The 27,385-nt window shown below is 31.5% G+C and overlaps 1 protein-coding gene across 1 annotated transcript; it reads left to right on the forward strand.

Moving 5' to 3' along the window:
• The first annotated feature begins 11 nt into the window (after positions 1-11).
• Positions 12-27,197, forward strand: LOC132729590 (tetratricopeptide repeat protein 8-like). The gene is made up of 11 exons (XM_060715372.1): positions 12-190; positions 4,275-4,456; positions 4,853-5,012; positions 5,519-5,653; positions 6,186-6,271; positions 6,853-7,051; positions 8,175-8,314; positions 8,950-9,121; positions 13,631-13,753; positions 22,033-22,116; positions 26,230-27,197. Exons 1-11 carry the CDS (start codon positions 89-91, stop codon positions 26,344-26,346), a joined length of 1,500 nt encoding a protein of 499 aa, XP_060571355.1. The 5' UTR covers positions 12-88; the 3' UTR covers positions 26,347-27,197.
• The last annotated feature ends 188 nt before the right edge of the window (positions 27,198-27,385 follow it).

Genomic DNA, 27,385 nt, shown 5'->3' on the forward strand with positions numbered 1-27,385 from the left:
GTCATCTCAAAATTGACAGAAAATTCGGAAGGTGTCGGTGTTTTACGTTAGATTGAGAATTCCAGTTTCCAATGAAAACAAGTTGAAGATGGATCCATTATTTTTGGCATACAGCTACTTTAGAAGACGTAAATATCAACAAAGTGTTGATATTTGCACACAATTATTGGAAAAGAATCCTTATGACCAGGTAATTATTCATTTTATCATCTTCAACACAAGAAAAAAATATTGTATATTACTGTGACTAAAGTCGGATTTAGCATTTTTCGGATGTTGTGGCAGTAAAACACATAAAAGTTCAGTTTACTCTGTCTTTTTTATGCAGTGTTTTAACATAGTTACAAGATTTAAGTTCATGTAATCATGTAGGAAAGTCAATTTCCAAGTATTTCCACTTCAGTCTGTTTATCAAGATCATCTCAAAGAATCCGGGTCAGTTCGGCCCTAAAACATACTCGGCCCCCGAGTCAGCTCGGCCCTATTCCAACTCGGCACGGGTCAACTCGGCCCACTTTTAAAAATGGATAAAGGACATCAAAGGGCTCCTATTGGCATGGGCTATTATTATCAATCAATGTGTATGCTAAAGATACCGATTAATTAGGTGATAATTATGATTGACCCATTCATTCAAATTTGATTAGTGACCACCTGCAATTAATTAGAAGCTTATGCTGTTAAGTTAACACGTTTTTGTTTCATATTTTTTAAAAAATTACTTTACAAACAAAAAATGCATCTAAGGAAACACATTTTTATTATATCTATATTCACAGGCACAAGTATAGGACCTGGGAAGAAAAAATATGAAGTTATTTTATCAATCTTTTCATATTTTTCTTCCCAGGTTCGATAATCATGCCTGTGTCTGCATTAATTTTATCGAATCTGCAAGACAAATAAATAACTTTTTTTTCTAAGTATACTTTATTTCAGCAGAGGTACAATGTATAATTATATAATAATAATAAGATATTTCTTATTATTCATTTACCTTAACAACATACAAAGCAAAGTAAATTATATACGTTATAGGCCTATATATTTTTGTAAAGTGGGCCGAGTTGACCCGTGCCGAGTTGGTATAGGGCCGAGTTGACTCTTTTCCATCTCAAATGCTATAGACCCCAGATATTTTATCATCATTTTATATTTATGATTGAGACATTCTGCATCTATACTGCTTAACAATCAGTTCTGATTATGACTAGCAGGCGCGTTGTCAGGGAACTGTTAATAAAAGAAATTATTTATATGCTAATTAAAAAAGTTAAAAGAATAAAAGTTCTACAAGACTATTAATTTAAAAGACATAGCTTGCAATTTAGAATTTATAGAATGGGTCAAGCCTCTAAGTAATGATGTTTCAACTGGGGCTAGACATTTTACAGTTTATATTATCCAGGCTGTTTTCAGGATAACATGGAAAATAAAAAATGTTGAATATTAGATTAATAAAGGATAAACATGAAAAAGGTTATGATGTAATATGAAAATTAAACTTATTTCCATAACAAATAAATTTGGATTCATATACCCTGAAAAAACAATAACAGTTGGTACAAATCAACCTCAGAACAGACATTGCACTGTTAATATTTTCAGGCACATTGCCATCGAAAAAAATAGCAGCTCACCTAATCATGATCATTAATAGTCATTTGAACTAAAAACTATGATGAATTAAGTCAATAAAATTCTTAGCTTCACAACAAGTTACATCCAAACCTAATCAGCAAGAATTTTGAAAGCAATTCTTTAAACTAGTCTTGTTATTATAACAAAAGTTGCATTGTGAATTTTGCATTTGTTGATTGCTGACTGATTTTTTTCCAGATAAGTGTTATTTCATGGGTGAAAGAAAATGCTTGTGACTGATTTTAACCCATTACTTCATATACACGCCTTTTAACGCCTTTTTCACCCCCCCCCCTTTTCGTTGTCTCAAATGGTGAAAAAATGCATTTTTTTGCCCCTTAACACTTGTTTTTGTTTGAGAAATGTTGTTAAAAAAAGTGACCACTTTTTCGGCGCGGCCCCCCAACCAAAAGATACATCAGGGGTTGCCAGAAGGGGGATGTGCCCCCTTCTGTTTGGGGGGTTTGAAGGGGGGCGGAGTCCCCCTCATCGCCAAGAAAATTTTGGACTTGTGAGAGGCTATAAATGACCCCAGATTGATCATAAGGTAACGTCTAACCAACGCTGAAATGCATTTGACTCTATCTCAATCCATTGAGAAGTTGCAGCACTTTGAAATCAATTATGATGGAAAAAATCAACGCAAAATAGTGATTTTTGGCAATTTTGAGATGTCCCCTCGTTGCCATGGTAACAGGAAATTTAAGTCTGAGCATGTTGTTGCAAGGGCAATGGTCCAGTCAACATTTGTGCCAAGTTTGATTAGTGTTGAAGCAGTTTTTATAGTATTATAGCAATTTGAACTTGTAACGGGAGACTTTTCAATGAAAACAGCCATTTTTCACAAAATGCTCATGAAGTAATGGGTTAATGAAAAAAATAAAAAAATCTACAAAACAACAATTTTTCTTCAAATTTATATGACAGGCCATGTTTAAACATGGAAAAACGCAATTTAGAGTAATTTCAAGTATTTTCATCATTTTCTGTTAACCCATTACTTCATATACACTCCTTTTAACGCCTTTTTCACCCCCCCCCCCTTTTCGTTGTCTCAAATGGTGAAAAAATGCATTTTTTTGCCCCTTAACACTTGTTTTTGTTTGAGAAATGTTGTTAAAAAAAGTGACCACTTTTTCGGCGCGGCCCCCCAACCAAAAGATACATCAGGGGGTTGCCAGAAGGGGGATGTGCCCCCTTTTGTTTGGGGGGTTTGAAGGGGGTCGGAGTCCCCGTCATCGCCAAGAAAATTTTGGACTTGTGAGAGGCTATAAATGACCCCAGATTGATCATAAGGTAGCGTGTAACCAACGCTGAAAGCATTTGACTCTATCTCAATCCATTGAGAAGTTGCAGCACTTTGAAAATCAATTTTGTTGGAAAAAATCAACGCAAAATAGTGATTTTTGGCAATTTTGAGATGTCCCCTCGTTGCCATGGTAACAGAAAATTTAAGCCTAAGCATGTTGTTGCAAGGGCAATGGTCCAGTCAACATTTGTGCCAAGTTTGATTAGTGTTGAAGCAGTTTTTATAGTATTATAGCAATTTGAACTTGTAACGGGAGACTTTTCAATGAAAACAGCCATTTTTCACAAAATGCTCATGAAGTAATGGGTTAATGAAAAAAATAAAAAAATCTACAAAACAACAATTTTTCTTCAAATTTATATGACAGGCCATGTTTAAACATGGAAAAACGCAATTTAGAGTAATTTCAAGTATTTTCATCATTTTCTGTTAACCCATTACTTCATATACACGCCTTTTAACGCCTTTTTCACCCCCCCCCCCTTTTTGTTGTCTCAAATGGTGAAAAAATGCATTATTTAGGCCCTTAACACTTGTTTTTGTTTGAGAAATGTTGTTAAAAAAAGTGACCACTTTTTCGGCGCGGCCCCCCAACCAAAAGATACATCAGGGGGTTGCCAGAAGGGGGATGTGCCCCCTTCTGTTTGGGGGGTTTGAAGGGGGGCGGAGTCCCCCTCATCGCCAAGAAAATTTTGGACTTGTGAGAGGCTATAAATGACCCCAGATTGATCATAAGGTAACGTCTAACCAACGCTGAAATGCATTTGACTCTATCTCAATCCATTGAGAAGTTGCAGCACTTTGAAATCAATTATGATGGAAAAAATCAACGCAAAATAGTGATTTTTGGCAATTTTGAGATGTCCCCTCGTTGCCATGGTAACAGGAAATTTAAGTCTGAGCATGTTGTTGCAAGGGCAATGGTCCAGTCAACATTTGTGCCAAGTTTGATTAGTGTTGAAGCAGTTTTTATAGTATTATAGCAATTTGAACTTGTAACGGGAGACTTTTCAATGAAAACAGCCATTTTTCACAAAATGCTCATGAAGTAATGGGTTAAATAATAACTTTTGATTAATTTAAGATATATGTAGAAAGTCTTTTAACGCTTTCACCAAATTATAATCTTCATTGTTATAATAATATAATTAAGGACAGTTTTTGTAAAAAGAAGAGAGAAATTAAGTCATAGCAGAGCCAGAATTTTTTTTGAAGTTATTTGCTTTGTGTAAATTATTATCTATTACATACTGTTGTATTATCACTTACTTCACATAGCAATACCAGTACATTAATTGGGATGCATGTATTTTTGATGTATTAGGCTGCATGGACTCTGAAAACTCGAGCTTTGACAGGGCAGGTATATGTTGATGAAGTGGACTGGGATGAAGAGGGTATAGCAGAAATGTTAATGGACGACAATGTCACTGCACAAGTAGCACGACCGGGAACATCCCTCCGTCAGCCAGGCACTGGTCAAGGAGGAGTTAGTCAGGGAGTCAGGTAATTTTTTTGTGATTGTATTTATCAAATTTTCGTGATATTTAGCATCATTTTCATTTCTGATGTAATCTTCTTAAAGGGACTCCACTGAGGTTTTCAGTCATGATGGGATGGAAAATACTTTTCTGTGATTTATTGATCAATTGATTTTGGTCTTACTTGTGTGCAAATTTTTAGCTCATTTCCTCATCCTGCTTTTTGCAAAAATTTTCAAATTTTATGTTTTTATGCCTTAAAACCTCAGTGGAGTTCCTTTAATATATGTTCAGAGAAGTTAAGAGTTCTGAATTCTTCTGAATGTTCATTTTGAAATGTACTTCTTACTGTAGCATGTTATCATTCTAAACCATCTTGTATTACTAGCAGATTCACTGAAAGATTAATTTTGTATTTCAGACCCATGTCCCAGTCTGGTAGACCTGTTACTGGTTTTGCCAGGCCTGGTACTCAGTCAGGTAGGCCGGGAACCATGGAACAGGCAATAAGAACTCCTCGTACAGCTCACACAGCAAGGCCAGTAACCAGCGCATCAGGGAGATATGTCAGGCTGGGAACTGTAAGTTAAACCTTGGTAATCATTGTTTAAGGTTAAGGTCTGTACAGAATCAGTTCCTAACATAAAATAAATATAATTCAAACATTTTGGCATGGCCATTTAAGGCAAAAGTTGCATATAAATAATTTTAATTGGAATGATATTGTTCATAAAAATCCTCTTGATATTCTTCTCATTCAATACATTCATGGTCCACAGCATCATGTTCTTACAACACATAAAATGCTGTCTATAGAAGATTTAATTAACTTTGCTTTTCATAAATTGATAAAATGTTGCTTGAGATAATTTTATCTCAATTATTTTGTTAAAAAATATGATCAGTAACAGAAAATATTTTTAAGTTGTAAAAAAAAAAAGTTAAAAAATACCCCCTCCCCCAATATTTATGCAGACATTAATGCTTATAATTGCTTAAAATGAAATAAAAAATAAAACAATATCACAAAATGATCACATCATTAAAAGTTTTGTTGTTAAAACTTTAAAAATCTTTATTTTTACAGGCTTCTATGCTGTCAACCCCTGATGGACCATTTATAAATCTGGCTCGTATAAATATGTCCAAATATTCAGCGAGACCTGGACTTGCTAAAGCTCTGTTTGAGTATATATTTCACCATGAAAATGATGTCAGAAATGTAAGTTTAAGTTTATTTACATATAATACCTTGAAAATGATGTCAGAAGTCATAAATGTTAGTTTATAGTTAAAGTACATTCAGTACTTTGAAAATGATGTCAGAAATATAGGTTAATTGTTAAGTACATAACTTACCTTGAAAATGTGAGTTTAAAAGTTTAAGTATGTATACCACCTTGAAAATGGTGTCAGAAGTTTCCAGTTTAGTACATAAAACACATTGGAAATGATGTCGTATATGATAGTACATACAGTACTTTGAAAGTGATGTCAAAAACATAGGTTAATTGTATAAGTACATAACACACCTTGAAAATGATGTCAAAAACATAGGTACAATCATATATAAAACCTTGACAAATAAGGTGAAAATTATAACATAACCCATTCATACATGTATTTAACCATTAAAAGTTGTGATTTGTGGTTAAATTATAAATTCATTGATACAAAGTGTTTAGAATATTAATGAAACCAAATAGTAAGGAAATGCACACCTGAATGAGTTAAAAATTGTTTTATTGTTTTAGGCACTAGAACTAGCAGCCTTGGCAACTGAAGCAAGTCAGTTTAAAGATTGGTGGTGGAAAGTACAGCTAGCAAAATGTTACTATAGGTATAAAAACTGAAATATTCTGATGGTGCATAAAATTAATCATTATAGTGAATGAGCAAAAAAGTAAGCAAGGCAAATTGTCTCCTTCACAAGGCAAATTGTCTTCCTTCACAAGGCAAATTGTCTTCATTCACAAGGCAATTGTCTTCATTCACAAGGCAAATTGACGAAATTGCGTTCCTTCACAAGGCAAATTGTCTTTCTTCACAAGGAAAATTGTCTTCATTCACAAGGAAAATTGTCTTTCTTCACAAGGCAAATAGTGCTGCAAATAGACCAGCCGTATCCTTAATATAAACAGTCTTATTTATCAGCTTTTCTCTATACAGACACAAACATGTAGGATTATTTATATTTGTATAAACTATTCTTTCAGATGTCACAATGTTACATCCTTTGAAATTGTCCCATTATTTCTATGTACAAAAGACCCAATATCACAGTATACAGAATTATATCAGCAATTTTTTTTTTAACAAATATGATCATTATTAAAAAAATTATACATCAGATGATTGCATAATTATTGGCAATTTTAGGCTTAGTCTTATGACTAATTGAACTGTATTTTAATTTTTCAGACTAGGAATGTATCGTGATGCAGAACAACAGCTGAAATCTGCGTTAAAACATCAGGACATGATTGATACCTATCTATACCTGTGTAAAGTTTATATACGTCTGGACCAGCCTCTAACTGCTGTAGACTTCTATAAACAAGGGTTAGAGAAATTTCAGGGGGAGACTAGTCTCATGTCTGGTATAGCAAGAATATACGAGGTAAATAATGCGAATTTTTGCATGAAAGTAATGCTTGTTTGTTTAGATGGGTTTTACGCCACACCAACACAGTATAGGTCATCTGGCGACGTTCCAGCTTTACTGGTGGAGGAAGACCTCTGGTGCCCTTCCGTGCATAATTTCAAGTAGGAATGGGCACCTGAGTAGAACCACCAACATTCTGTAAGCTAGCTGGAAAGCTTTCTCACATGAAAGAATCCAATTTCTGTGTCAGAACCCACAGCGACTTAAGTAAAGCAATGTACACATATTCATACATGTATTTGTGTAATGGATTTGCTCTGATTTAAAATTGGAACAGTCCATTCAATGTTTGAGGGATTTCAGTATTAAAATACAAAAATTGAGCTACTTCTAATATAGAGCCTGATCAGACTGCACAGATATGCATGCTGGCCCAGCGCTATATTGGTGGCAGAAGTTATTTACAACAGGTTAAGGGCTAATACAATATAAATGGCAGAATTCTAACTCTTAAATGTTCTGACATGTGAGTAAAGTTATAAAGTTTTGCGTCATTTTTTTATGTTTGTACATGTATTATAAAGAGAGTATGGACTTTGAGGAATGTAGAGGGAGAAAAAGAGAAAATTAATAGAACTAATAGAAATGTGGGTTAGTGCAATTTGTTTATAAAGGGACATTCCATTTTAAGTTATGTTATTTTATTTTTTTAAACTACAAATTACAAAAGTGAATGTTGATATGAATTCTTTTAAAAATTTTGTTGACCTGATTCAATTTTATTACATCATTTTCACCGTTATAGGTTTAAATCCAGTCATTGAAGGGAACTTTTATTTAATATGTAAGGCCGATATTCGTATAGCGTGCAGATGGTCATAGGTTCTACCTGTATGCCTGCCAGTACCTTTAAAAAATACCCTAGACTGACATTTTGGATGTCCATGAACCAAAAATAAAATGCACATACAAAAAAAGCACACACATGCACACAAAAAAGACTGAAATGTCACCATAGTACTTTCATAGTATTGCTATGGTAAGACAAGAAAATGCCACTTCTACAGATTGGGACAACTGATCAGTCACCATTATGAACCATAATTTGAATGCTGAAATTTATAGTGAACATTTTCAGGGTTTGAATGAGATGGACAATGCTGTGAAGTTTTATAAAGATGTTTTGAGATACGACAACATGCATGTAGAAGCTATAGCCTGTATAGCAACTCATCATTTTTATACTGACCAACCAGAGGTGGCACTTAAATTTTACAGGTAGAATTTTGTTTTGACTTTTTGGCAGCCCGTTAGCTTACTGGGAACAACATTACGTCTGAAGATTTCAAGTTTTGAGTTTTGAATCCCTCGATGTTGTAAATTTAAATTCCTAGTGGTAACAAGTTTGCGTCCTTGGAGATTGTAGATTTTAATCCCTATAAGTTGTAAATTTGAATTCTTTAGAATCCCTATAAGTTGTTAATTAGAATTCTTTAGAATTCCCATAAGTTGTAAATTTGAATTCTTTAGAATCCCTATAAGTTGTAAATTTGAATTCTTTAGAATCCCTATAAGTTGTAAATTTGAATTCTTTAGAATCCCTTTAAGTTGTAAATTTGAATTCTTAAGAGGCAATAAATTTGAATTTTCTTTAAGGTTGTAAATTTTAATCCATGGAGGTATTAAATTTTTGAATCCATAGAAGTTGTTAAGTTTGTACGTTTTAAATTCTCTAAGAGATTTTATATTTGGATCCCTAAAGATTGTAAATTTGAATCCCTCAAAGCTAGAAGTTGTAGATTTGATCTGTATAAAGTTAACTTTACATGATATTTCTAAAATCGGTCAAATGTTACTACATTATGCTTCAAAATATCTATGTCTACATTTCTTTTTTTATCTTATTTTTTCAGGCGCCTGTTACAGATGGGTGTTTACAATGCAGAACTATTTAATAATCTAGGTTTATGTTGTTTTTATGCACAACAGTATGACATGACATTAACTTGTTTTGAAAGAGCTCTAAATTTAGCCGATGAAAACACAGTGTCTGAAATCTGGTTTAATATAGGACACATTGCAATGGTGAGTGAGATTTTTATTTTTATATTTTTTTTAAGTGTTGAAAATCAGACTTTAAACAGTGGTTCATTCCTGCTATTATAAAGGACTTTCTACGTTTTACTTTAATGGTGTGAATGAAAGACTGTCGTTTTGATATACCATTATCTAGGTACAGTTATATGATTAATTTATATAATTAATAAGTGTACAATGCACATTGGTGGATTAGATTAAACTTCTTGGTCAGTACTGGCTTTTACAAGTGACCTTCACCATTTGATTTGGCAAACCACTTAAGGAAATGAATTTTCACAATATTTTAGCCTTGCTTATGATTTTAGAGTATATTTTTAAAAAAGAAATTATTGGTTATATTGGTACTCATTTTGTTGATTAGTCCCCTTTACAAGCATATATGATAGAATCTCTTTCAGCATAAGAGAAGGGGAAAACTTCAGTGAAAAATTTAATTTGTAGAGCTGAGCTCATAGCTTTTCAGTTATAAATGACTTCATTATAGGCAAAGTTTATAGAAGAAAGGGATGCATGCTGAAACATTTTTATGTAAAATATCATCCATATATTAATTATATTTTTGCATGGATTAAATTTTTAGCTAGATTTTAAAGCAGCACGCCTCCAGATTCATTCTAATTTTCATGAAAATTTTGGAAATATATTTGAATGTGTAATAATGTATAGTAACCAAAAAGATGCAATTTTCACATTATCAATAGCACTTACAAACCACGTAAATTACCAAAAAATGTCAAAATATGCATAAATGGCATTTACTGCGTTTGTAACGCAGTAGAAATATAGATGTAGATACTGAAAAATCAGTCATAAATCGCACATTATAAGCAAAATATTACTTGAATCTTGGAACTTTTCACTTTTCCTTACATCTTAGTAATTTTTTCTCAAATTTGATTTTATTGAAATATTTTGACTCATCTGGAGGCATGTAGCTTTAATACATGTAGTTTATAATAAAGAGAACTGTTCTGTTTACTTGGGTATTCCTGTTTTTGGTAAGACATTGGTACAACCAATAGATTTTGACAACCCAGACCAGTTTCTTTTTTTTTCTTTTTTTTTTGTTGGCTGCTGAATTTAAGCATTTAGATATTGAAATTCTAAAATTACTATCAAAAAGTTTGAAAGCAGAGGAAGTCTGTTACTTAAATTCTGCAGGGCATTAATTTCATATCCATTGAATTTTAATGTCTTTACATCATGTAATGCATTAAGGTAGTAACGATGAAAACATGAAACTACTAGAGTTTTTTTTCTTCCTGCATTGAAGTCATTCACAAACATGACATCACTTAACATTACTCATGATTTGTCATTTAAAAGAAAAAAAAGACAGTAGAAATTAACCTGATATCATTGGATGAAAACTGCTTTCATGTTGTGTTACATTACTGTATTATTAGTCTTGACTGTTCCCGATTCCCTAGAGCAGATGAAATTTAATTACGTTAGGTTTGAAGTATAGCGCTAATGCAGGCATACCACTGAGTAATTTTGCCAATACTAAATAGTCACATGACTCCTAATAAAAGTGATAATGACTCATTTAGGATGTAATAAGATAAGGTGTTATTACTATACGCAGAAATTTCATGTTAGAATACTTGATGGAATGGGATTCAATATTGAAGTTACATTAAATTTAGGTTATGAAATTTTTATTTAGTTCGAATGAGCACCATGTGCTCAATATTGCAGCTTGCTATTTTGATTTGTCTCATTTTATTATGACATTATTTACCTGTTTTTAGTCATTTAAACAACTTCCAGTCTTGCACCAAAGTGGCAAAAAAATTAAATAAATAAATAAATAAAATGAAAAAATAAATAAATACATAGAAATTAAGAAATAAAGAAATCAACAAAAAAAAAATCACAGAATCGATTCTTAAGTAACTTCTTTTCATAATTATAAAGAATTTTATTCCATTCAGAATTATAGTTTTTATTGCCACAGAAACGTGATCTTAAAAAAAACTTGTTATGCAAAATGTATTCTTATTTTGAATAATTTCATCAAAATTTTTTTGAACAACCCTTAAAAATACTTTGATAATGAAATCATGTCCTCTAGATACTAGTTTGCTGCATGTAAATATTAAACAGACAACTTTTTAAAAAAAATTCTACTCAAAAACTATATATTATTTTTCAATAAATTTTATTTTACTTATTACTCAATTACTTGAAGGGCAAGTTTCTCCTCTTTGTATAATAACCGTAACCTACTATTAAAGACAAATTAAATAACAAGATCTTAAGATAGATTTCTTGTGAAAGAAAGTTATAAATAGAAATGATTTTGGCTATGGGCAGAGCTCTTAAACCCTTCTGCAGCTGTGTCACACTGCAAAAATTAATTAACTGTATCAGACTGGGACAATGTAACATTGTCAATATTAGTGAATAAAAAACTTCTTGTGAGGTTTTTTAAAAAAAAGAGAACTTTTTTTTCCTGTATTCTTATTTCAGATGTTATGATATTTAATATACAGTGCATTTCTAACAATCCAAATTACAAGTGTTATAAAAAACACACTTTATTTTTTTTTAACCAAAGCATACAAAATATTTCTCACTTAACAATATTTTACTGTAATCATGAGATATTTTTAATATTGGGTGGACACAAAATTAAGTGCTTGTTAGGAAGGCTTAAAATTTTTCCGAGTCCCATTAATTGTTTTCCATATGAATTATTTGTCAAACAATTAGGTTTATTCATGAAGTAAATTACTGTTAATGCATCATTCCATTAGGAATGTTTACACTCTGTGTGACTGCATACAGAAAAGGTGTTCTTGCTAAAATCAAGTTGCTGTGATAAATCTTTCTTTTATGCTGATATAAAGTACATGACATTGTAATCAACTCAAAGGGGAAAAAAATATATCAGTTTGCTGTTTTACAATCGGCCTTAGATTTCTAACATCAGAAGTTTCAAAATCTAAATTATTCATTTTTCTGTTTAAAAAAAATGCTTTAGTTAGTGGAGCACAAATACACAAAAAAAAAGAAACAACTATTGCCACAGTCATGTGGTCCGTTCCCATTGCTTATGCCTTTGCTGTTGCGGCCCGAAAATCTTAGAAATTGGCCATTATTTTTTGCTATTTCTCAATCGGATTGTCTTCATACTTAGACATAACAACCCCTTGAACAAGACCTTCAAGTAGACCAGACTGAAATTGACATTGACTCATAAATGACCTTGACCGTCAACATCAGATTGATTTTTTTTATAACTGATTATAACTGTGATATTTATGAATGTATTGCTTTCATACTTGAACACAATAATCCTTTGTTGGACAAAACCTTTAAGAAGTAGACCAAATTGTTGGTGACCATCACTCATCAATAATCTTGACCTTGAAGGTCAAATTAATGAATTTTGCTTGATTTTTGCTATGATTGGGCTGTAACTTTGTTTTCTATGAATGGATTGTCTTCATACTTTTCACAATTACCTTAAGGACAATGTCTTAAAATTAAAGACAATGTCTTGAAAAAAGATAAAACTCAATTTGACCTTTACCTATAAATTACCTTGACCTTGAAGGTCAAATTACTGTAAATTAACAGTGTTTTTGCTATAATTGGAACAAGCTTGATATTAAAATGTACATTTGAAGTCTAGTACTGTATTGTTTGTCCCTGCCATGTACAGGAATTTACATAAAATGCATACACAAAATGACTCAGAGAAAAAAAAAGAAAAGCAAATGCTAGTCTTGTTAGTGAATGGCCATACACATCAGTCACACTTACTGCAATAGTTCTTTTAGTACTTTAATTATTTCTGTAGAGGAAACCAAGAACAGACATTTTTTTGGCCTTATAACACCATTAATGGCTGTTTACAATAAACAGTCTGTTGCAAAGAACACAGTCATATTCTGTTGTCAAGGGATATGACTGATTAAATAATAAGGTCTTGTGATATTGAGAAATACAGGAAGGTCCTATAACACTAATAATTGGATCTTCATGTTTGATGTTAGTGATATACTCCATAATTGGAATATGATGCCGGTGACCTCATGAATGACCAGTGACTCAATTACTTTGATCATCATCAGGTCTAGTTATTCAAGTACCATGATTATGAAAAATAATGATCATTGTTTGCAGTAGCTCTGAAAGAAGAATTTTTGGTATGAGAATACTTAAACAAGTTTTCTTTATAGAAAAATATGTATATAAAATTTAAAACTTATGTCGTAGTTAAAACAGAATTTATTTTAGTATGACTGTGTAAGAAGCTATAAGCTTATAAAGACTCTAATGAATCCATTCCTTGAACCTACCAGTACTGTGCAATGAGTGTAAAGTTTATTGTTCAAGGAAACAACAACTTTACCCTGACAAGGTTTGACCCAATGTGGCTATCAATATTTAGAATACTAACTTTTGTCAAGGCAAGATTTTTTTTTCACATCTGCCTTGTTTGAGCAAGTTAATACTATAGTTTAACTATTGTTATTTCAGGGTATCGGAGATATGACGCTTGCGTACCAGGCATTCCGATTGGCTCTTTCTAATAACAATGACCATGCTGAAGCTTATAATAATTTAGGTGTTCTTGAAATGAGGAAAGGACATGTTGATATGGTAAGTTTCAGGTCTAAGTTTTTAGTACCTGATAAAGGCTAGAAATTAGTTGAAATATTATAATTATTATTAACAAAAAACTTAGAATTTAATATGCCTTGATGGTTTATACCACTTAAAGGGACTCCACTGAGGTTTAAAAGCCTAAAAACATAAAATTAGAATTTCTTACATAAATGAACTGGGGCGCTTTAAACAGAAATATATGCAAAGATAGTTAAGAAATATACCTTAAAATAAATCGAAAATCATAGTTTTATGCTTTTCTTAGCCTAATTTGAATGAAAAGCGTTTAAACGCTTTTCATTTTGGGTCATTTCTTTACAATTTGAAAAAATATTATGGAAAAACAAAGTGTGCGAATGATCTGAAAGTTTGCACAAAGATTCGTGGTCTACACCTACATCAAATGGTACATTTATCTGGGAAAAAATATTTTCAGTCCCATCATGTCAAAAAACCTCAGTGGAGTCCCTTTAACATCCCTGATTTTTTTGTCTTGATCTTGAACATTTATTGAAAAAAATGTTGTTGTTTTTTAACAATAAACATAATACTGTTTATTCCCACTTCGTTCCATTAGCTCAGAAGATCCTTTTTCTTTAACCATCTAGGGTGATACTCTGCTTGTTGCTTAGTTTAAAGGTTTCTTAAACAAACAGTTACACTTCAAAAATATTGGTCTCCATTCTAAAAAATGTAGCATTGTACATTTACTATCCTTAAGTGATAATTATAACTTAGTACTTGTACTTACAAGGAGCAGGTAAGCAGAAAAACATTTTAAGTCAGTACATGTATATAAATGACTTTACTTAAAATAAACATTGAATTTCAAAGAATAAAGATGTTTTTTAACTTGTTTATTAATATGTCAATATTTGTTCAATAATATATATGTCAATATGTATGCAATAATATATTTTAATCTTTAATTTGTAAATTTGTTACACATGTAGTGATAGAAAATAATTTAAATGAAGCCTCAGCGGACAAGTACCTTGGTTACTGACTTCTTATCCCTTAGTCTATACTGGTGTGGGTTTGACTCCCAACAGAGAATTTGGTTTCTTTCATATAAGGTTGGTTGTTGTACCCAGTCGTCGTTTAAGCCATGAACTATGGGTCATTTGTGGTCTCCCCCCCCCCCACCAGTAAATTGTAAAATCTTTGTATATGTGATACATGCACAAGTTTATATATGTAAGCATAACAGTTTGTCTTTTCTGGACAACTCTTAATGATATCATTAATATGTTTTAAATGTTTGTCTTTTCTGGATATCATTAATATTTTTTAAATGTTTTACACGTTGTAATAATTTGTGATTCATTCTATAAAGCATACCTCTAACCAGGCAAGTTTGGTGTAACTTATTTATACCCCCACAGTGTCATTGTTTTATCAAGTTTTCCTCAATTTGATTTTGAATTGAGTATACAGTACCTTTTATGCCGAATATAACAATGAAGTATATTGTCGTAATTTCACAATAGAATTATCAAAATGTAATGTCACTGCACTATAAGTATATTTGAATGTGGATAAAAATCATATATCATAAAAAATAATGAATGGCAGAAACTATCTAGCAAGCTTACAGAACATTTGTGGTTTTACTCAGGTGCCAGCTTATGCATAAAGTAAAGCACTGAGTGGCACTTGAGGTCTTCCTCCACTAGTAAAGCTTGAATGTCGCCATGTGACTTACATCATGAATAAAAAAAGATGCATTTTACAAAATTATTTTAATAAGGATGTCATGATTTGATGACAAAGGAGAGAATATGACCCCTTACTGGGCAAAAATCACTAAAAACAAATCAAAACCTTAAAAAAGCATAAACGCAATAGAAAATTTGTTTGTTAATTATGTTTGATATTGTTAAAAAGCAGACATGAACACCAGTTGCGTTATTTTTGCTTGTGGCTGAAAACTTTGCATCTGATGGTTCATATATACAATATTATAAATATACTTTGAAAATTTCCCAAAGATTTTTATACTGCCATAAGATTCTAGTTGCTATAGAAACTTACTTTTATAGTCATGTACCTGGTAGTATGATATGAACAAATTTTAGAGCATCCCTTAGTATCATTTTCATTGCCAATGCACTGTGTGGGGGTATAAATCTGTCATTTTCACTGATACAATTCTGAAATAAATTTTTATGTTTGAAACAAACACTTTATTTTGAAACTGCTTCTTCACATTTTTATCATGGAATAAGTTCTGCTTGTAATCAAACTGATTTGCTGTTTTTGTGTCTCACTTTCAATTTACATTATAGAAATGTCTATTCTTAATTGTTTCTTTCAATTTACATTGAAGAAATGTCTATTCTTAATTGTTTCTTTCAATTTACATTGTAGAAATGTCTATTCTTAATTGTTTCTATGTTTTTAGAGTTGAGTTTTCATTAAATATTGATTTGTTTACAGTATAAACTATATTCTTATAAATGATGTATTTATATTTGATTCGAATGTTCATTTGAGTGGATGTAACAAATTGTAGCCATATTATTTTTTTGAAAGAGTAAAAACATATTTGCCTCCCTTTGGTTGGCATCTCAGTATCTGTGTATAGAACTCAATTTGATATTCACTCTCATACTAGAATCGCAGTTCAGGGATTACTGTAGAAAAAGCCTTTTTGTGTGGTCAGCATCATTAGATAATAATATAATATGCCACAAGTATAAAGTGAAGTATAGACTCGGGCCAAAGAAGACTTTATTGTTGGCTGATCCAATTTTAATATTTCAGTTATCCTTAAAAATTTATGGTTGAATGCTTCATATTAAATAGGCACAGAGAAAGTTCTAGAGAAAGGATTTATCTAAATAACTAGGTGTTTGTTTGGTTTATTTACCTTCTCCCCCCCCCCCCCCCCTGCCTCCGGAATGAACCATATGGGCGAGCATGAATAACTAGGTAAAGGCCTAAAGGTCCACTTTATTAGATACAGGCAGTGATTGACTTGAAAATAAGGACAGTTTCGGAATTTTAGAATTTAGAAGGAGAATTATATCATGTCTTTAAATTACAAGAATGAATTCTTTTCACTTAATATTTCTTGTCCACTTTATTAGATACAGGCAGTGTTTGACTTGAAAATAAGGGCAGTCTTGCACTTTTTGGAACTCTGAAGGGTTCATTGGTCATCTTAACTTTAAATTACAAAGAATGAATTATGTGAACTTTAAAAATAAAAGATCATTAATTTTGTATTTCATTAAATGCATGTGCAAGTTGTAAGTTGATATTTCCATAGGAAGTTGTATCTTCATGTCAGTCAACCACAGTGTACTGATGTAGATTGTTTTCCCATTGTTAATTATGTTTTACATGATTGCTGTTAATTGTATAATGTATATCCATATTTTGATGGTATCAAAGAGTTGTGGTTTATGGTGTACTGCTTTGGTCAGTACTCCTACTTTAGTACAAATTTTCTGACTTTAAATGGACTAATGTACTTTGTGATTAATGAGGGAAGGTGATACTTGGCATGTAGTTGTATATGTATTAGTACTTTAAATGATGAGAAAATTCTTTTAAGTTGTAGATAACACCATATTTAAGTGATTATTCTGAAATGACATGTAGTCATTTTGTATATACGTGGGTTAATAATAGTTGATTAGTGTTTTGGTTAACATTGTGCTTATTATGGGCTTTGTTGATTGTGGTAAGGGTAAATAAATACTATTATTCATTTCATGCAGGTTCTCAAACAGATTCAGGTGCTTAGAATATTTAATTTGGGTATTGGTTAACAATTTTTCTTAGCCCACAAATTGTAGATTGGTCAGAGGGTAAAAAATGGGCTTACAAGTTTTGGTAAGGATAAAAGATTCCTCACCATTACCCTGACTCACAAACAAATGAAGGTCATCTATCAACCTCTAAATAAGTAATCTCATTCACCCTTACCAAATCCTGCCAGACCTTGAACAAACCATTTTGTCTTACTTTTCCTGAAAAGTCCATTTGATATATACATGAAATTGGCATGGTAAGGGTTAAGGAATATGATATTCATATTGTTTACCATCTATTAAAGTGTTGTACTGACAGTAAGATATTACTATAATTTAGTTATTGTTTCTGAGATGAAAACCCAGCCAGATGGTGTATCAGTTCACTCATCATATGCTTTATTATCTTCAGATAAGGTTGATTATAGAACACTTTGGCTCTTTATTGCTTTGGCAGGTATTCTTTGGATAATACACTGATTAGATAGAACCAACTGTTTTCATAGTTAATTTCTACTCCTGGCCAAATGATTATTTTCATACATCACAGATTTTGTTATATCTTATAAAAAAGGCGCTCCTGAGGCTGCTCACTTGAAATTTGTACAAGAGTACCATTTTTGTCAGCTCTAAATATATGATTTTATAGTGAACCATTGATGATTGATTGGTCATGCTCAACACACAAGGTTTTTTAAAAGTATGTCATATAACTTTATTTTTCAAATCAAAATAATAATTATTTTTTCCTACCTTGAATGTGATATTAAATTGACAAAATTTCACGTCCTTTTTTACATGTAATAAGTTAACCAAATTTTATCTTCCAGTATCATAAACCAGAAGAATGGTTTCCTTGATGCCTTGTTATATCTTATAAAAAAGGCGCTGCTGAGGCTGCTCACTTGAAATTTGTACAAAAGTACCATTTTTGTCAGCTCTAAATATATGATTTTATAGTGAACCATTGATGATTGATTGGTCATGCTCAACACACAAGGTTTTTTAAAAGTATGTCATATAACTTTATTTTTCAAATCAAAATAATAATTATTTTTTCCTACCTTGAATGTGATATTAAATTGACAAAATTTCACGTCCTTTTTTACATGTAAGTTAACCAAACTTTATCTTCCAGTATCATAAACCAGAAGAATGGTTTCCTTGATGCCTTCTTGTAAATCTTGTCACTGTTCTGACAGCAATATAATTTCATGTCTCTTAAATTACTCCCTTCCTACATGTTGTCATATTAACATTTCTAGAGTTACCATTTAGTTTCTGGTAATTGTGTTTAAAGATGATCCTTTGGGTTGATTATTAGGAATTGTGGTTATTTAATGATCATGTACAGCCGTCTGCTGCTGGTCACTGGTATTGTATGATGAACATCTGAGTATAATAGATGACTAATGACAAATTGGAAATCACTTAGAATTAAGACTGATGGATTGGGTAGCCCCTATCAGCCTGCATGTGAAGCTGTAATTGGTACTACTTTACCACCGACTTGACTTTTGACCTTTTATGAGTATTTGGCGTGAAAGGACACGCTGACAATGGAATAAGGAGTTAGAAAGCGATAATAAAAGAAATCTCCATATTTTATCCTTAACAATACTGAAGATTGATGCAGGAATTATAAAGGATTTATAGGGAAAATTCATATATTTCATCCTCAATTTGAATGAATTTTCCTGCCTTAACAAAACTTTTTTCTCCATTATTGATTGATTTACTTGATGATGCAAAAATGTCTTTCTACTAAAGTTATTTTGGTATTTTCACATGAGCAAAAAAATTCAAAACAGAAAAAAAAAAGATTTTAAGAAATGTAAAAATATTCATAATTTGAGTAATGGTTTATATGAAATGAATGACTGATTTGGCATTATTTATCACCATACTTTTACTGCGTGACTAAAATTTCAAAATTTTCATGAAAATAAGCATGAATATGACATGCAGCTTTAAAGTGTTTGTGTATTGTATATGAATTTTTGGTTTCTTAAGGGCAATTTTGGCGGGATGAAGGAAAGTTTTGTATACCAATAAATATGAAAGTACTTGTAGGACTTGATGTTTTATTCTCAACAAAATTATTCACTGGCATATAATTTTATTTACTGCTTTGCCATTTTAAACCTTACTTGCCATTTCTCATAGCATCTCAAATTTATTGACAAGTATCTCAGATATTTGGTGTGTTGGTACCTTACATGAACCTCTATTCTTTGGTAGGGTTACAATGTTGATTAGGTCAAGGTCACTGATACTGAAAATAGATTTGCATACATTTCATTCTTTTTTAGTAAAATGTTTTGGAAAAATGTAATATGAAATGAATGAACAAGGTCTGCCTATCTAATGTATCATAGCATGCAGAAGCCCAAATAGATATGACAAATTAATGATACATGATTTAATTTCCTATTCTATTATGTGAAAAGTGCTGAATAGAACATTATCTGATATAGTTGAGTCACATTGTATGTACTTCTATCCAAGGAAGAGTTCAAAATATTATTATCTTGTTTTTTGACCCAGATATTAGAAATCTTATCATACTGATGCTCAGTATTAAAAACAGATTGGATTTCACTAAATAATTTAAGAAATATAAATTTACTCTGGAGTCATGAATATTTCTGCTGATTCATTTCCCACTTTGTGTGGTTTCAGTGATTTGGCTATTTTCTTTATTTTTATCTGAGAGCTAATGAAATTAATCGCTGTGCCAGATCAGCCTGCATGTCCATGCAGCTGTGGCAGATTCTGTACAGTAAGTTTTTACTACTCAGGGTTTTATGAGATCCCTTAAAGGCCCATTATGCCCCAGAAGTGTTTTTATTTTTACTTGACAAAAGTATTTTATTTTTGATGTCGTGTTGTAGTGTCCAAAAAAGTTAATAATTGGTGAAATACCGGAACCATCTTTTGCTTCTGTTGCTATAAGCTATTAGAACAGTTTAAAGTTATTTAGTATTATTGTAAGGAAGTCAAAATACTACTTTGTTTACATTTTGCTACTTTTATGACAAACAATTTAACATTCAGAACTACTTTCTTCAGGTGATAAGCATCTAACATGCTCCAAAGCCATTATTTAAATGTATAAAACTAATAATTGCACTTTTTTAAGAGGGAAAAAAATATTAATTACCAGGGTATTAGTATAATGTTACTATTGATTGATCTGAAATCAAAACAAAGGAAATCCATTGCTTAGATTTAGTGGGATAAAAGGTAATCAATACATAACTAAAGGAATCCCAATAAATCATACAGAAATTGTTCTTAATTAGATCTATAATTAATGTAGATTTTCTGAGAAGAAATTGATGTAGACTGGCAAAATTTGATTGACTTGGACAGACTTCTTGTCCGGCCTGAGACAGTTGTAGGCAATGGGGCTTGATCTCTGACATACTTTTTAGCGAGTATTGTTAAGGAAATAGCCATAACTTTTATAGTTTTGATGTATTTTCCAGAAGTATTGTATGCATATAGAATTATAAATGGATTTATGAATGAATGCTTAAATCAAAGGTTGAAAAATAGATTTTGCAAAATAGGAAGCAATTCACCTGTTAAGTGAGCTTTGATTATTATTATTATCAAAGTCAGGTTTTGTTATCATTTTTGGGGGTCTTCATAAATTTGTCTAAGCTTTCATGTTTAATGCAAAAAAAGAAGACTTTGTTAAGATTTTAATTTCATAGTCATTTTACCATTCACTAGTAGTGCATTGGATAGCAGGTTTTAAATTTCTGTATTAATTTAGTGGGCTTATTTTTCTATGTAAACATGTTAGATTAATGACTGCACATGACTTATGTCATACGGAAATCTAATAACTTCAACAGGCATGTTGACATGCTAAAACATTACTTTGGATACCCGATACCCGGCCTTACACTGGGTCTCGTGTTTACACTACCCTTAAATACAGCAAGTATTCAGTGCCCCAGCCAGAAGCCCATGATATTCAACAGTAGATTAATTGTTCACACTCTCCTTTTAATGTATGACGGCATTCCGCACACGGTTAGAATTGTTTGCATCTCAACAGGTGCACCGTTGGACGTCTTTATTCGTAAAATTAATCCGGAATTGAAATCTCATATTGGATCATTTATCAAAATCTGATTGGATATCTGATACAGATTTACATGTAAACACACCAGTATACGATATACCTAAAGTGTTATCACTACTCTACTACATTATATATACGTATATGATATTTTATATTTCTATATAAGGAAAATATGTTTACCAAAACTATGCTTCAGCCTTGAACTTTAATGTGAAAATTCAGGCATATGAACTGTCATAAAGTTGAAGCTTTGACATGTTATGAAATGAATAGGTTTCAATGTATTCTTATTAGCAAGTTCACTTTTGGCAGATGTATTGCCATGGTAACATATATCTACCATTGGTAAAATTAAATATGTTGCTATTGAAGCTGTATCAGAAAATGTAATTTAAATTGCACTTATTTTTCAGGCACGAGCATTTTTCCAAGCAGCTTATGTGATATCACCACACATGTATGAACCCCATTATAATTGGGCCCAGTTGGCAGATCAGGTAAAAACAATAAAATATGCTTTAAAATTACTGATAAACTTTCTTGCTATCTGTATTGGGAAAAGGAGAAAAATAAAATTGGAAAAATTTACAGTACATTCAGTGTTTAATTGGTATCAAAAATTAAAATCTATTAATGACACATAAAACCTGTGGAAACCAAAAATGATTAGTCTTTGCGCTACTATTTAAGAGCCAGACCAGCCTGCATGCACTTTCAGGCAGTTTGACCTGGCTATTTTTTGGAAAAAATTGATAATGGACAATACCTAAAATGGAAGCTGGGCAAGTCCATTTAAGAAATACAGCAAGTTAAGGCTTAAAAGGCTATGAAGTCACTTTTTAATCTTATAACTTTAATTTAATTGTAAAAATGATTTTAAAGTATGGTAAGGGCAATCTCACGGGGGGGAATCACGTGACTTTGTATAGTAATACCCACGAGAAAATGGCGACTGCTGAGCCCCGGTAAGTACCTTATTATGTTAAATTAAGGTGACAAACGTTTCTTAAATCAAAACAAAACCTAGCGTATCATATGCGCGTTAATTTTCTTCAAATGACAATACAAAGTGCATTATCCTACGTTTTGTGGTTTTTGAGAACATTGTTTGAATTGGTTGAAAATTGCACATTCAGCGATAGTAATTCGCACGAAGCGATATAATTTGGTACCAAAATAAAGGAAAATAAGCTTACTTTCTGCACTTAAGACACAAAATCAATCATTTTATTGACATCTGTTATCATAGAAGTCCATATAAAATATATTTTCGAAGGTATGTAGCCTACAAATGTTCTTTGCAAGTGTATAGTAAGTAAAACGAACAATTTCTGGATAGTAAGTCGCACGAAAACAAAATAGTAAGTTTCACGCACAGTTTCCATTAGCATACATATACATTTAAAGAAAGTTAAAGTCCATATGTAAAGAGATAGAAAATACTTATTTCAATTATTCAAGATCAAATATTTCACTTTTTTTGTCTATAGAACGAATGCTTAATTGGTTGTAATCATAATATATCAAATGAACTTTTGATGGGATTTGATATAACACGACTCAGTGTTATTTTTCTGTTGCGATAGTAGTTCTTTGACCTCTGCAGTTTCAGGTGTGTCTTTGCCCTCATTTACTGTAACTAGAAAAAAGATGAACAAATATAATTGCTTGTTATTTGGTACGGTGATGTTTATTAACTGAATGCTGATGTTTTTATATGGCGGTAATTGTTACATTTAGTCACTATGTTACTTAATTTATGAAAATATATTGAAGAATTCGCAAGAACAAAAAAACAAAAAACAAAAAAAAACAATGATACAGTGATACAAGTTATGATTAAGGCACATTGTGCCTCAGAAATCCATATTGTTTTAATTCTTTAGAAATGTCAAACATGTGTTTCATAATGTTTAAATAATGGATAAAACGCATGATAGAATTTTATTACAGCTGAAAAAGGTAGCGCTGAACATTAAGTGATGTGTCGTTAAGGTAGCAAAATGTAACAAAGTAGTACATGTAGTTTGACTTCCATACGAAATACTTATTCACTTAAGGTATACCATTTTCCAACAGAACCAAAGATGCAAAAGGTAGTTTGAGTATCTAGCAAATGAGTATGTTTTCGGAAACTGTAACAAGATACCAAAAATAAACAGAATTTTAAAAAAAAAATAAAAATGATATCATTTAAGAGGCATAATTGACCTTTAAAGAAAAACGAATATTTGAAATCAAACGGTCAAAGATATTTACACTTTTTAGAGTGAAGGCAAGTGGAGTAAAAAAATATTTACATAAAACAATCTTAGATGCTGGGTTTCAAATCACACCGTCAATGTCGGGACACCTGAGCTAAAGCACCGATGTTTTGTTAGCTAGTTTGATGAAAGAATTCAAGGACTCTGGTCGGACTATAATCCATAGCGGTGAGAAGCATGTGTATAAAAATCAGGGTCATTAAACACTCGGCCATGGACGCCCTGAATATCTTAAAAAGTAAGAGTTTACGACGCAACACATTTGCACATGATAAGAAAATAAGCGTATAGTAAAACATAACGTTTTAACAAAACTTCTTGGGTTTATTTATAAAATCTGCCAGTGTATAAAAGAATAAATTTAATAAAAACTTGGTATACCAGTTCTATGATGGCATTAAATATCAATGTGATATGGCGAATGTCTTCTCCTTTGCGTTTTTGGTCCAAATTGCAGGTACTGAAAAGTAAATGATGGTGTTGTAATATTTCCTTCTGTACAGTTATTTCTTTATATAGCTAGTTCTAAGGATAACGGATGTGGGTCCAGTCTAACGTGAAAAGGGGCCAAGTGTAACATACATTATTGAGTATCAATGTCAATTTAGTTTTTTTTAAGTTAAGTAATCTTTTATGAAATTATATGAATATGAATACATGTATTATGAAATAATATGAATAATTATTAAAATACTCTCTCGATATTTGTTTCTCTGTCACCGTAGACGGAACACACTTGCAAATTTGAAACCAAATAATTATAAAATAGTTTCGTCACATTTTAGTATGCTATTGGAAACTGTGCGTGAAACTTACTATTTTGTTTTCGTGTAACTTACTATCCAGAAATTGTTCGTTTTACTTACTAAACACTTGTAAAGAACATTTGTAGGCTGCAGACCTTCGAACAAAATTTTATATGGAATTCTACAAGAACAGATGTCAATAAAATGATTGATTTGGTGTCTTAAGTGCAAAAAGAAGGCTTAGTTTCCTTTATTTTGGTACCAAATTATATCGCTTCGTGCGAATTACTATCGCTGAATGTGCAATTTTCACACAATTCAAACAATGTTCTCAAAAACCACAAAACGTAGGATAATGCATTTTGTATTGCCATTTGAAGAAAATTAACGCGCATATGATACGCTAGGTTTTGTTTTGATTTAAGAAACGTTTGTCACCTTAATTTAACATAATAAGGTACTTATCGGGGCTCAGCAGTCGCCATTTTCTCGTGGGTATTACTATACAAAGTCACGTGATTCCCCCCCGTGAATCTGTTACAAGATTAAAGGGACTCCACTGAGGGCTTTTCCCCTGAGGGTTTTTTACATGACTGGAAATATTTTTTTAGATTTTTGTACCATTTGATGAAGGTCTATTCCAATAACTTGTTGAAAATTTCAGATCATTTGCTCAAACCGTTTTTCCAAAATAATTATTCTTATTTTGAAAATTAACCCAAAATAAAAAGCGTTGCAATGCTTTTCACTCAAATCAGGCTAAGAATAGCACAAAAATACTATTTTCAATTTATTTCTGAGTATATTTCTGAATTATCTTCTGCATATCTTTCTATTTCAAGTGCCCCAGTTGATCTAAGTAAGAACTTAAAATTTTATGTTTTTATGCTTTTGGACCTCAGTGGAGTTCCTTTAATTGGTAAAAGAGTTCAATGACATTAATTTAAAAAGACTTTGATATTGAAAATGATTCAGATGAAATGCAGCAAGCTATGCACAAGCTGTTACATAATTAAGTAATCCAGTTGCTATGGCAACAAATATTACTTTAAAAAAATACAACAAATACATTTCTTCATAGGTTAAGCAAAGGATGTGCTGGTGTTCTTAATCTTGTAATTATTGTTGCAATTTATTTTGATATTTAGAAATGGCAATACAGTCTACTATCAGATTTAATATACATATATTATTGGTATAATTGAATAAAATGGCAGAAATTGATATTTTATGAAGTAATACTAATTTCATTTAAAATAAAAAGCTAACCCTTACAGGAGGTTATGGTTTGGTTATATAAATTAATATAGGTGTCCAAATATGCACATGTACATACAAAAAAGGCAGATAAATGATTCAGATTATTTGGTGATACCTTGTCTGGTATGTCACCAATCCATTCTTCTTTCCAGTTTTAATTAGAGTTGATACTTACTGTTGGCTGTTCATTTCAATATTATTATCCCTAAAATTAACAACAGACTGATCCAAAATTGAAGCCGGACAAGTTCATTTTACAATTTTTTCTAGGTAATGGGAGGGTTTTGCAGTTGTCTAGTCATTTAAATTATCCAGATATGTATAATTTGTTATATTACAGCTTGGTGATCTACAGAGCAGTTATAACTCGGCAAAGAGAGCTGTGGACGCTTTCAAAGACCATGTTGACTCCAAGGACCTTCTTAAACAGTTGCAGCATCACTTCCAGTTATTGTGATTTAACAGTTAAAAATATAATTATCTAATGTGTTAAAAGATGATACAACTTTATTTTAAAAACCATAATCTGCTCTGCAGGAAAGCAGTTGGCCTTTGTCACCAGTATAGAGGCAGACCAACCTGCACATCTAGGCAGTCTGACCAGGCAATATACTGTTTGCTGACTTATCTTAAATTTTCATCTTGATAACCCCAAAAATTGATAATGGACAGTTCCAAAAATGAAAGCTGGTCAAGTCCATTTAAGATATTTAGCGTGGTTAGGTTTAAAATATGGATATTATCTACAGTAAATGCGCTGTGACATTCTAAGCGTAATAGATGTTGGAAAGAAATATCTCCTGTGAAAATCAACAAAACTTCTCTAGATTATTCTATTTTCAAAACAGTTACTAAAGTATATTCTTTGTTGATGCATGTATTTATCTGTTTTATTTCATGTTATTTGTGAGATCATTATGTGATTTTGAAGGAAAAAACATTTTTGAAATATATTTTCCTTTTACTTTAAGAGAGTCATTTAAGGAAAATTAAAGTGTCTGTGTATTTATTCTGTATATGTGATTGTGGTATAGATGTACTTTTATTCCGTCCAAGAATTTAAATTTCATTGAAATATGTATTATTTTTCATGGTTTAAATATGCTATTTTATTTTTTGTATGTTTATCTGAAGTTTGTATTTATGATGAAAATTGTGTACATTAACCGTGATTGTTTTCATTGTTGTTTACATTAATTTGCATACTACTTTGATTTATCTGTGTTTTAAAGATATATTTGAATAAATACAAGAGGGAAGAAACATATGTTGTGATTATTTTTACAAATAAATTTTCCTGTTCACATTTCCTTGTGTTGTTTCTTCCTATGAAAATATTTGAAGAGCTAAAGTGAATTGCCTACAATTAGAACAAAATGTGTTTCCCATATGAGGAGTGCAGCACTTTAAATGTCACAGTATTCCATTTAATCCTTCTTTGATATATCTTTTATACATTGGTATGAAGATGGTTTTAGGTCAATGGTTCTATACAG

The sequence above is a fragment of the Ruditapes philippinarum genome, unplaced genomic scaffold (assembly GCF_026571515.1).
Source record: "Ruditapes philippinarum isolate M1 unplaced genomic scaffold, ASM2657151v2 ctg9_1_1_1_1, whole genome shotgun sequence".
Taxonomy (NCBI): Eukaryota; Metazoa; Mollusca; class Bivalvia; order Venerida; family Veneridae; genus Ruditapes; species Ruditapes philippinarum.

Excerpts from the sequence above, each read along its gene's own strand:
- LOC132729590 (XM_060715372.1), top strand. The coding sequence starts at position 89 with ATGGATCCATTATTTTTGGCATACAGCTACTTTAGAAGACGTAAATAT. Across the intron at positions 191-4,274 it reads AAAAGAATCCTTATGACCAG|GCTGCATGGACTCTGAAAAC; the intron begins GTAATTATTCAT and ends TTGATGTATTAG. Across the intron at positions 5,013-5,518 it reads GATATGTCAGGCTGGGAACT|GCTTCTATGCTGTCAACCCC; the intron begins GTAAGTTAAACC and ends TTATTTTTACAG.